We start from the raw sequence: 12,592 nt of genomic DNA on the forward strand, positions 1-12,592 counted from the left end.
ATGTCTTCATCCTCCTCCTCGTCATAGTCCTCCACTGCACGTTGTGATGAGACGAGGCTGGGCTGTGTGTTATCACCCACACCCACTACTGTTTCTTGCTGCAACTCATCGCGCTCCGCCTGCAATGCATCATGTTTGTTTTTCAGCAGAGACCGCTTTAGAAGGCAGAGTAGCGGTATGGTGACGCTAATAATGGCGTCATCACCACTCACCATCTTGGTGGAGTCCTCAAAGTTTTGGATGATGGTACATAGGTCTGACATCCATCTCCACTCCTCAGGTGTTATGTGTGGAGTTTGACCCATTTCCCGACGGCTTAGGTGATGCAGGTACTCAACAACTGCCCTCTTCTGCTCACATATCCTGACCAACATGTGCAGAGTTGAATTCCAACGCGTGGGGACATCACACACCAGTCTGTGAGCCGGAAGATGCAAACGGCGCTGAAAGCCGGCAAGGCCGGCTGAAGCAGTAGGTGACTTTCGAAAATGTGCAGACAGGCGGCGAACTTTTACCAGTAGATCAGACAGCTCTGGGTATGACTTTATAAACCGCTGAACCACGAGGTTGAGCACATGGGCCACGCATGGAACATGTGTCAGCTGGCCTCGCCTCAAAGCCGCCACCAGGTTCCGGCCATTGTCACACACGACCTTTCCTGGCTTTAGGTTCAGAGGTGTGAGCCAGTGATCTGCCTGCTGTTTCAGAGCTGTCCACAGCTCTTCTGCATTGTGGGGTTTGTCACCTATGCAGATTAGCTTCAGCACAGCCTGTTGCCGCTTCGCCGAGGCAGTGCTGCAGTGCTTCCAGCTTGTGACTGGTGTGGAGGGCACAGTGGATGAGGATGCGCAGGAGGAGGAGGAGGCTGAAGAGCATGACATTCCGGAGCTGTAGAGTGTGGGTGAAACACTGACTGAGGTAGGGCCTGCAAACCTTGGTGTGGGAAGGACGTGTTCCGTCCCTCGCTCAGACTGGGTCCCAGCTTCCACAATATTAACCCAGTGTGCCGTCAACGAGATGTAGCGGCCTTGCCCACAAGCACTTGTCCACGTGTCTGTGGTTAGGTGGACCTTGGGTGAAACAGCGTTGTTCAGGGCACATGTGATGTTTTGTGACACGTGGTTATGCAACGCGGGGACGGCACACCGGGAGAAATAGTGGCGGCTGGGGACCGAGTAACGTGGGACAGCTGCCGCCATCAGGTCACGGAATGCTTCAGTCTCCACCAGCCTAAAAGGCAACATTTCCAGCGCAAGCAGTCGCGAAATGTTAGCATTTAGAACTGTGGCATGTGGGGTGTTGGCAGTGTATTTGCGCCTGCGTTCAAAGGTTTGCTGAATGGATAACTGAACGCTGCGCTGGGACAAGGACGTGCTTGATGATGGTGTTCTTTCTGCGTAGGCAACTGCAGGTGCAGGAGTGGAGGAGGCTTGTTCGCAGGCAGCATGGACAGAGGATTGGCTCGCATGCACAACCAGCGAAGACGTAGCAGTGACATCAGCAAGCACTGCTCCTCGACTCTGTTGTACTTCCCACAAAGTCGGGTGCTTGGCTGACATGTGCCTGATCATGCTGGTGGTGGTTAGGCTGCTAGTTTTGGTACCCCTGCTGATGCTGGCACGGAAGGTGTTGCAAATGGCCTTTTTTGAATCATCTGGATCCAACTTAAAAAACTGCCAGACTCGGGAAGACCTAACATTTGTACAGGCACCTTGTATCGTCGTGTTGTTCCGGGGAACGGTTGCCTGACTTCTGCCTGGGGCCACCACCCTGCTTCTTACTGCCTGTTGTGATGCTACGCCTCCCTCCCCCTGTGCACTGCTGTCCTCGCTCTGCATATCCTCCTGCCAGGTTGGGTCAGTTACTGGATCATCCACCACGTCGTCTTCCTCTTCCGCACCCTGCTCCTCCTCCTGACTTGCTGACAATTGTGTCTCATCATCGTCCACCACTTGTTGAGACACGTTGCCAACTTCGTGAGAACGTGGCTGCTCAAATATTTGGCCATCTGTACAGACGATCTCCTCATGACCCACTTCAATATGAGCTGTCGAGAGGCCAGAATGTGTGAATTGAAACGTGAACAGCTCTTCCGAGTGTCCAAGTGTGGGATCATTAATGTCCGAGGAGGACGTGTACTCAGCCTGGTGGTAGGAAGGAGGATCAGGTTCAGAAATGTGCGGTGCAGTATCACGGCTACTGACACTTGACCGTGTGGAAGACAGAGTGTTTGTGGTGGTGCCAATCTGACTGGAAGCATTATCTGCTATCCAACTAACAACCTGTTGACACTGGTCTTGGTTCAAGAGCGGTGTACTGCTGCGGTCCCCAAGAATTTGGGACAGGACGTGCGAGCGACTAGATGTGGCCCTTTGTTGTGGCGAAATTAGAGCTTGCCCACGACCTCGGCCTCTGCCTGCACCACCATCACGTCCACTTCCTTGTTCCTTGCCAATGCCCTTGCGCATTTTGCAATGCTGTGCACTGCTGACGTGTATATTCACTACTTGTGCGTTATATCAAAGTGTGTGGAAATTGCACACAAGTGCACCTGTACGCTGCCACCAACAGGCACACACGTGCGGTTTTAAAAACCAAGCACGGACGCAATAATAACCTAACAGGTTTTTTTGGGGAGCGACAATTACAGACAAGTCAGACACTATCTGGACTGTTTTACACTGTGTACACCAGCCCCAGATATGATGAAGGCTGGTATACGGTCACCACTACCCTGCCTGCCTGCCTGCCTGTATACTGGTACAATAGTCCTGACAAGGACTCTTTTGGTCACTAGCCTGTATTCAGACCTGGCTATACCCTGCCTGTATATAGCAACAGTAGTCCTGAGAAGGACTCTGCTACTGTACTCCGACCTGGCTATACCCTGCCTGCCTGTATACAACTAGAATAGTCCTGAGAAGGACTTTTGGTCACACTGTTTGCAGCCCTGCAACTGAAAAAGCTATAAAGGGCCGCAAAGCTTTCCCTGAATCAGCGACACTCTCCCTGCACTCACTGTCTGGATAGCTGTGAGCAGAGCACAGCGCGCCGGCCGATATAAAGGCTCGGTCACGCTGTGCAGGCCGGCCAATCACTGCAATTCCACAACTAACAGGGCTGTGGCATTGCAGTGGTCTGCCAGCCAATCCCTGCATGAGGGCTGGCTCTCAAAAGAGCGCCAACATGCAGAAATGAAGACCACGAGTACAGCACGAGTATCGCGAGATTACTCGGTCCCCGCCGAGCAGCCCGAGTACAGCGATACTCGTGCGAGTACCGAGTAGTGACAAGCATGCTCGCTCATCACTACTAATAACGTCAGAAAAACAATACTTGTATAAAGCTGACAACGGAAATAAAAATATTTACAAAAAACACAAAATAATGTGTATTTTAACTGTTACGAGATGCGTCTCATCATTAGGTCTCCATTATAAATGGACACCATTTTGAAAAGTTGATTATATCCAATTTATTAATATGTTATATAATCCATTACTTACATTGAAAATACTGCAATTTATACATATAACTGTTAGAGATATAAACCTGCATTTCCAGCACAGAAGAGCAGGTTTACTAGTCCTGTCTTAAGCTTAGTTTTAGGTTAAAACTAAACTAGTTTATCAAAATAAAACATTCTGATAAAGTTGGTGTGTTTTGCTAGCCATGTTAGGCTAATAGTCTAGGGGATCATCATTCAATCCCAAGTCAAATGGCTGACATTTTAATGTTATTCTGTATTAACTGTTTCTGATATTTTGTTCTTCTAGATTTTCTTTGAAAATTAATTGCATATTTGAGGTATCAGACCTTAGTGACATTACCCTATATTTGCTAACATTATATATAATTTGAAGCAAACTTTTGTATTTTTCAGCTGTCCCGCGTACAAGTGATACTCAGTGTAGCTCTGTTCCTGAGCCTAGATACGGCAGAAGAATTGGCTCTGATTTCGCCGCAGGATCTGTGGTTCGATTTGAATGCAACCCTGGATATCTACTTCATGGATCAAAAGCTATTCGCTGTCAGAGGGTACCCAATGCATTAGCACAATGGAATGATACAGTGCCAAGCTGTTTGGGTAAATTCATTTTTTTGTCATTAAATACATAGATAAGTAATATCCTGGAGTATATTAATTTTCTTTCTATAGCCAATAATTAGTTTTCATTTTCCGCACAATTATATAAATGAGCTATTTTCACAGCATGTTGTAATCATTGTCTTTTACTCTGTAATGAATCTGCATGAGTAATATTGTATGACAAAATGATTTCTGACTAACAAAGATTGGTAGGAACAGGATAAGCACAAGAATGAGAACTGTATATTAAGTTCTGACTGTATAAATCTTCAGATAATGTACAAATCAATTCAATGTTCTCTAGTCTGCAAGCCTTTTATTCTGCGCTATTAAATAGATAATGTAACGAAGCTGCCTGAGAAAAGAATGTCAATGTTTTCTTTTCATAATGAAAATCACCTTTGAAAATGACTGTCTTATCTGGAGTATTCAGCGGACACATATTAATAAAGGCTGATAAGTCTTTATTGATTTTTTTTTATTATTATTATGCCCCAAGTACCAGTAAAGGGGCCTCAGGGAAGACAAGAAACAAAGACTTGAGAAGTTTGTGGTATCAATATTTAAACCTTTGAACGCAGTAGGAAAGAATTGGTAAAATGTTAAGAGAAAACTTATTATAAAAATGTAACTCCTGTATCTAACTTATGTCACTGATGGAAGTAAATATTCCGAAAATAAAATAAATAGGAATAAAAGCTAAAAGTAGATTTTGATACTTTTATTTTTTCTTTACCAAAGTTTTCTTTCACGACTAAAAAGAAATAATCACAAATTTTACTTTTAAATTTCCCATTCAGTGGATTCCATTTTCTACCCTGGTTTCATCCTCTGGCAATGGCTTATCTCATGGAATAACAAATTCAAGCTGCACAAACTTTATCCCAAAAATCAAGCGTTGGAGGAAAGTTGGGTGGTCTCCATACACATTGGATGATTGACTTATCCCAATGAAGTTAGCAGATTTACTGACTTGCTTTTAATCTAATATGTTTGTACCATTGAGCTACATTACTAAGAACATAGGAATACAACAGGTCAAGATTCGCCAATGTAATTCTTGCAGTTCAAGCCTTTTTATAGTACTACTGATGCAAATGTCAGTAGCTACTTATGATTCAGAAGGTTAATAAGATTTATTGTTTGACTTGTCTCAATGAAGTTGACAGATTCACTGACTTTAGTCTAATATGTATTGGATTTTCAAGTTACAATACTAAAAATATTGGAATACGATAATTGAAGAGATTTATCAATTTCATTCTTCCAGTTTAGGCTACTTAACATTACTTCTGATGGAAATTTCACTAATTAATAATATTTATTTAAACTTTTCTGCATGGAAACATTACGGTATCACTTTAAGCATAACAGTTGTTTAAATTTTTATTTCATCAATCAACAATACACAGGAAGATAAGAAACTTTGTAATATATCTTAACAGACAAATTTGCTTCTTTATCTGCCAAAATTGATTAGTCATAATCAAAATTCTCAATTTTGAGTTACAATCTGTATTCATTGAAAACTTTCCCATTACTAAAATGGAATATCATCAGTAAAAACTGCCATCTCCTATGTAGATAGAAGAGGGAGGATTGGTCAGAGCTCTAGCTCCTCCATCTTCCTCTAGCGCCTCCCTTCTACCATCATCATAGAATTTCATCAGTAACAACTGCCATATTTAACCTCAGAATTGAGTAGTTTGATAATGACTGATCAATTCCGGCAGAGAAAGAACCAAATGTGTCTTAGATATATTCTAAAGTTTTTTTATTTCCATTTGTACTATTGATTAATTAAAAAAAAAATTAAAACAGTTACCCTTTAAGTTCTTCAAAAATCTAGAGTTCTTCAAAACCATGCTCTATACTCTATACTTCTAACTTCCCACTCCACAGGTTTCAAGAATATATAACAGTGATTCACATATATAACAGACTTAAGGGTACTTTACACGCTGCAATATCGGTATCGATATCGCTAGTGAGCGTACCCGCCCCCGTCGGTTGTGCGACATGGGCAAATCACTGCCCGTGGTGCACAACATCTCTTACACCCGTCACACGGACTTACCTTCCCTGCGACGTCGCTCTGGCCGGTGAACCGCCTCCTTTCTAAGGGGGCAATTCATGCGGCGTCACAGCGACGTCATACGGCAGCCGTCCAATAGAAGCAGATGGGCGGAAATGAGCGGGCGGAAGATCCCGCCCACCTCCTTCCTTCTATCTTTTCCAGTAGACGCAGGTAGGAGATGTTGGTCGTTCCTGCGGTGTCACATGTAGCGATGTATACTGCCGCATGAACGACGGACAACATCGTACCTGCAGCAGCAATGATATTAAAGAAAGGAGCGACGTGTCAACGATCAATGATTTTTGACGTTTTTGCGATTGTTGATCGTTGCTCCTTGGTGTCACACGCTGCAATGTTGCTAACGGCACCAGATGTGCCTCACTAACGATGTGACTCCGACAATATATCATTAGCAATGTCGCAGCGTGTAAAGCACCCTTTAGGGCTCGAGCAGACAACCGTAGATTCTCTCATCCAAGAAAATTGGGTTGATTATGCAAATAACACTTTCATCCAACTCCGGTCAGAGTATAAACAGAGTGTCAGCATAGTGTACTCTGAATCTTTTGGCTGCACAGAAGATAGAGAAAAAATGTTTTCCATATTCTCCATTGTGTTAGACCATCTGATGTCATCCAAGTGCAATACAATGTCTTCCATGCACTCAATGACTCGCATGGATGAGTGTGACCCAATAATCTGATCACACTCGGACATGCAACAATTTTTTCTTCAGACAAACTCTGTCCAAGGAAAAAATGGACATGTGCATGGCACCATAGTTTAACTTTGGTCCGAGCGTAAGCTGATGTTTTGTTCGAATGCACTTGGACCAAAACTACAGTCTTGTAAAGCTCGTCTTACAACCTATATGTTTGCAATGTATTCTGGCAAAAATTTTCATGGACCAGAAGTCCTACAAAGAAAGTTAAATACACTTAACCCCTTCATGACATATGACGTATATTTATATCATATCTCATGTCACTACCTTTTATGCGGGCTTCCACACCGAGCTCGCATCCTTCTCTACACAGGTGGACTAATATAATCTGCTGTTATATGCCTTTAGCTGCAAGTAGATCTCAGTTTTCAACCTGTTAAATTCTGCTGTGAAGCTCTGACAGCAGGATTTACATGATAGTGTGCTGTTCGCTGCTATCATGAACATGCCCATGACATTGATTGCAGTACACTGAAGGGTTATGATGACAACCAGGGTCAGCTGATGACCCTAGTGTCGGGCATTATGATCTACCTGGGAAAGCCAGCTAAGTGCCGGCATTTATAGGAGTTGATGGGCTGTTCTGTTTAACAGAAGGATCCACACAGTCATAGCTTCAAGTCCCTAAATGGACTAGTAAAAACAATAAAAAGTAAAAAAAAAAACGTTTTAAAAAGTATGAAAACCCCCCAGAAAGATCAAATCACCTTCCTTTTACCACATTGAAAATATAGCAATTTAAAGAAAAATTAAAAAACTTAAAACACCTATATTTGGTATCGCTGCTTTAAAAAAATGTCGAATCTATCAAAATATTAAATACATTAATTAAATCAATAAACAACATAACAAAAAAATTAAAATACCAAAATTATATTTTTTAGGCAGCCGCAACATTTTAAAAAGGCGATTAAAACAGTATCTCAACATCTCAATTATCTACTCAAAAATTGTAACTTTAAACACATCAGTTCCAAGCACAAGAAAAGCCACAAAACAGCTCCAGATCACAAAAAATAAATACTGTCTCAGAAAATGGTGCCAAAATCATAAAAAAGTTATTTAATAACTTCTAAAAAACATTTTCAACACTTCTACAACTTGTCACCCAAAAAACAAGCTACATTGAAAGAAAAATAAAAAAGTCGTGGCTCTTGAAAGAAGGGGAGGAAAAAATTAAACCCGCTAAAATGGAAAATGGCCTGGGGGGGGAAGTGGTTCAAAAAAATTCTGGTTGTAGAGTGTACAAAATTGAAGTAGTTTCAAATGAATTCATTTCTTAACTTACTCTAAAGATTATGCCCCATTTCCCCATCCTTCCCCTTTGTGTAGCTTTTGGGATGTGTATGTCAGCAAGAGGGAAGAAACGTAGCATAATTATAGTATACTCTTGTGTAGTATATTTCTTTTGATCAGCATATGCTGTCTAGAAGTATTTTTAGCCCTAAAAGCTAAGATAATGGGGTTTTTTTTCAATTTGCAGTGCCATGTAGTGGAAATTTTACAGAAAGAAGAGGAACAATATTATCTCCAGGTTTTCCAGAGACTTATGGCAACAGCTTGAATTGTGTTTGGAAAATTATAGTGACAGAAGGTTCAGGAATTCAGGTAAACATGTTTTCTAAATAATATTTACCAAAATGTAACTGTTCTTATTGTACTATGATTAAAAATAAAAACCTATCATGAGAGTTGTTTTTCATTTGGGCCATCAAGCTGACTTTACAAAAAAATGATCATTGCGGTTGTAAAATTGTTGTTGGAAAGGTTTAACAAGTTTATACCATTTACATTTGAGAGCCAAGCAGTAAGAGTAAATGAGCATAATACCTAATATGCCTAGTGTTAGCCTTCAAACCTTTATTATTTCTAATAACCATCCAGTAATAATCATCCACATCAATATCTATAGCAGCTACATGAAAGACATGTTATGTAACAAATTATTTCATGTCTAATTTGACAGATACAAGTTCTAAGTTTTGCAACGGAACATAACTGGGATTCCCTTGAGATTTATGATGGCTCAGACATGACTTCTCCACGTCTTGGAAGTTTTTCTGGTAAATACCTTTGAATATGTTTATATGTATTTGATGTACATTTTTGTGTTTCCTAATTCAAGATTTACAGAGGATCAAAACGCTTGTTTTGTTGATTATTCCAAAAGTGTTTAACTCTCCATACATTTTCCGCCCAACATTATATACCTACATGAAATTGATCAATTTTTTCTGACTTAAAAACTACCTGCCTATTATAGAGAAGGAATGTCATGGTGCTAATACAGTATTGACCTGACAGGTAGTGGAATCCACAGGACTGTTGTATCTGGAATGTAGACAATATAAGGCTATGTTCACATGGGACATTTTTGCAGCATTTTTTTCCTGACCAAAACTTGACCAAAACCTAATCTTGTGCCAAGATGTCCCCTGGGAGTCATCTGTGTTTTTGGTGCGGTTTTTGTGGCAATTTTTGTGGCATTTTTACAGCATTTTTTCTGTGATGTCAAGACCAGCAAGGGTTCAAGAGTACTCGAATGCTGTGTCAGGCCGGTATTGACCTTGATTTGACATCCGAGTAGTAAAAAAATGGAAGAAAAAAAAAAAGTAAAGAAAGCGAGCTATACTTACCAGTCTCCTGTAGATGCTAAAGTGTATGGACTCCTTCCAAGTATGACATCATTCAACAGGCCCCTATCACATGAGGGCAGGGGGGAAGCATGATTGTAGTGGAAGTTAGAAAACATCGCCAAGCTCAATAACCAAGCTGGTCATGCCCACCAACCTATCTGGTCATACCCACTAACCTGTAAGGAGCCCATACATTCTAGGCTCAACTGTACCTGCTCCTGTGGCCCCTCCTACTTACAGTGCCGCTCATTAGCCTCATGCATTTTCACTGCTTCCTCCCCCCCACTGGAGTCTGGGGGTTTATTGTACACTAATGTTATGAATCAGCAACTGGACAATGTAATTCACGTACAAGGAACAATTGTTAGCAAAGTGAATTAAATAATAACGCCTAAAAATTTACCTTTTAGTAATAACAATATAGATAAAAAGGTCACATGTGTAACCATAAGTAAAACAGACAAGAAAAAACATGTAAATATACCGCCGTATAAAGAATCACCAACGGTCAATATCAATAATCGATATTGGTCAATAATAATGACCCAGCAATAATGTCAGTCATCAGAGACCATGCAGAAATTTGCCAGCAGGTACTTATTAAACTGTTCAATTTGCATACCAAGGGAAAAAGAGAAAAAGAACAATCTCACCCATCCATTGTGATGTTCCTTCCTTCCCAAAATATTGTAGTTGCTGGATGGTCTGGTATTCAAGGGCTAGGTAAACCTGGTCCTCATCCTCCTGACACAGGATCCCCATATAATAAATAACCAGCTTCTCACATCATCAGCAATCTCCCAGGAGATTGTTCCTTTTACCTTTTTCACTTGGTATGCAAATTGAACAGTTTAATAGTTTAATAAGTACCTGCTGGCAAATTTCTGCATGGTCTCTGATGACTGACATGATTGCTGGGTCATTATTATTGACCAATATCGATTATTGAGATTGACCATTGGTGATTCTTTATACGGCGGTATATTTACATGCTTGTTCTTGTCTGTTTTACTTATGGTTACACATGTGACCTTTTTATGTATATTGTTATTATTAAAAGGTAAATTTTTAGGCGTTATCATTTAATTCACTTTATTAAAAACTATTGTACACTAAAAATAAATAAATACATAAAAAAATGATGTAGGGTCCCCCCATATTATGATACCCAGAACAGATAAAGCATACGGCTACAGGCTGCAGCCCACAGCTATGTGTTTATCTTGGCTGGGTATGAAAATAAGAGGGATTAGATCCTGCTCAACTGACAAGGCCTCATCACCATCAAGCACAGAACAAATTGTTGATTCCACACAGTGTGCTCATTGTTTTTGCTCATGCAAATCACAGCAACCTTCCAAACCTGGAGGAGAAAAGTTACATGGCTTGTAGTAGGGGGCAACTTGCCCGCTGAACTACCGCTTGAAAATATTGTTAGCCTCAATGCCCTAAATATTTTGTCTGCCTTACAGTCAGACAAAACATGAGATAGCAAAACCTGATGACAAATTTCCAGTAAGTACCCTTTGCACTGTCATATGGTCCCTGTTTACCATACTATGTTATAGAGATATCTCTATGGGAAAAAATCTCCATATTAAAGAGTTCAGTGGAATATATTTTTCCCATATAGAATACAAGGCAAATGAATGAAATATAGGCTCAAGAGAATTTTGTGTGTATTATATTGGGAATGTTCATTCATTTTACTTTAATTTCCTTTGTTCTTTCAAGTACACATTTCAGTAGTTTCTAATTAAGTCATTTTCTTTTGAAAATGTGAAAATCTATACTGAAAAGGAAGTCTACAAACTATTTTCTAATATCCTGTTTGTCTGTTGTTTGATTGATATCTCATCAAATTATTATCACACATCTGCCTGTCTTCAGCTTATTAAATGCACCCGTGCGTGAATGTATATTACTCTGTATAGTCTTGTAAAATAAGATTTACCATCAATTTCTCACTGCTAAGCTGCAGATGCCATGTGTGCTGTAGATTAATTTTCCTACACCAGTCAACAACCCATTATGTTGTTTTCTTAGCCCTAGCTCTTTAAAATTGTTTATATTGTTTAAGTTGTTTCATTGTACTGTATCTTTGGTAGTCTTCTATCTTTATTGTTTTCTTTAATCCATTTTTTCCTTAATAGCCCAGTTAGTTTACAAAGGTCACGTTTATAATTTTATAACTGCTAATTATAAAAGCTCCAATATGAATGTATATACTCTCTCACTGCCTAAATTTAAGGCGAATTAAGAAGATAAAGGTAATACTGAGGTTAAATTATATTAAGCTCTATATTATTTGTCAAAGTTATAATCATGTGTGGAGCAGGCTCAGGTACTGAGCACACTTCATACATGGTGGATACTATCAGTGTTTTACAATCAGCTCCTGCCTCTAGCAGCTAACACTGATCCCTCCTACTTAAGCATTTTAATGTCATTGTCAATCTTTATTAGCGACATTTAATTGGTTGCTAAATAGTACTGATGTAATTAAGAGTTGCAGATGTATTACAGTTAGTAGCCAAAACCTATTAAACACCTCCTTAATAGAGATGAGCGAACCGGTCGCGGTTCGGCTCGAGGTTGGTTCGCCGAACGGACCTCCCGTTCGAGTTCGGTTCGTCGAACGTTCGACGAACCGAACTCGAACTGCATAGGAAACAATGGCAGGCAATCACAAACACAGAAAAACACCTAGAAAACACCCTCAAAGGTGTCCTAAAGGTGACAAACAACTCAAACACATTGGAAAGTGACAAGGACATATACTCATGCGAAAACAAAACAGCTGGACAAGGAAAAAGAGGAGGACACACAGATATAGGCATGGCACGCCCTTCTAAAATCATGTAAAACACCGCAAGGTGACTCCAAGCGGAGTCTCCATTTTTTCCAAAAATTGGGCCACACACACACCCACCCCTTCAGTGGCAGCAGTTGTGCCCCAGTTGTACACTTCACAGCTACATTTGCATCAAGCACATTCAAAAATACGCCATTCTTATCCATCCCCAGGATGACACCGGGGTAGGTAGCAAAGTCTTTGCTGACCC

The 12,592-nt window shown here is 40.6% G+C and overlaps 1 protein-coding gene across 2 annotated transcripts in view; it reads left to right on the forward strand.

Annotated features, from left to right (window-relative positions):
- Positions 1-12,592, forward strand: part of CSMD1 (CUB and Sushi multiple domains 1) — a 2,926,925-nt gene that overhangs the window by 2,420,245 nt on the left and 494,088 nt on the right. For both annotated transcript variants that reach the window (XM_075340315.1, XM_075340314.1), the window contains exons 34-36: positions 3,884-4,087; positions 8,375-8,499; positions 8,858-8,954. In XM_075340315.1, the coding sequence (XP_075196430.1) occupies positions 3,884-4,087; positions 8,375-8,499; positions 8,858-8,954 (426 nt within the window). The remainder of the gene's footprint in view (positions 1-3,883; positions 4,088-8,374; positions 8,500-8,857; positions 8,955-12,592) is intronic.

Source organism: Anomaloglossus baeobatrachus, chromosome 3, assembly GCF_048569485.1.
Source record: "Anomaloglossus baeobatrachus isolate aAnoBae1 chromosome 3, aAnoBae1.hap1, whole genome shotgun sequence".
Classification (NCBI taxonomy): Eukaryota; Metazoa; Chordata; class Amphibia; order Anura; family Aromobatidae; genus Anomaloglossus; species Anomaloglossus baeobatrachus.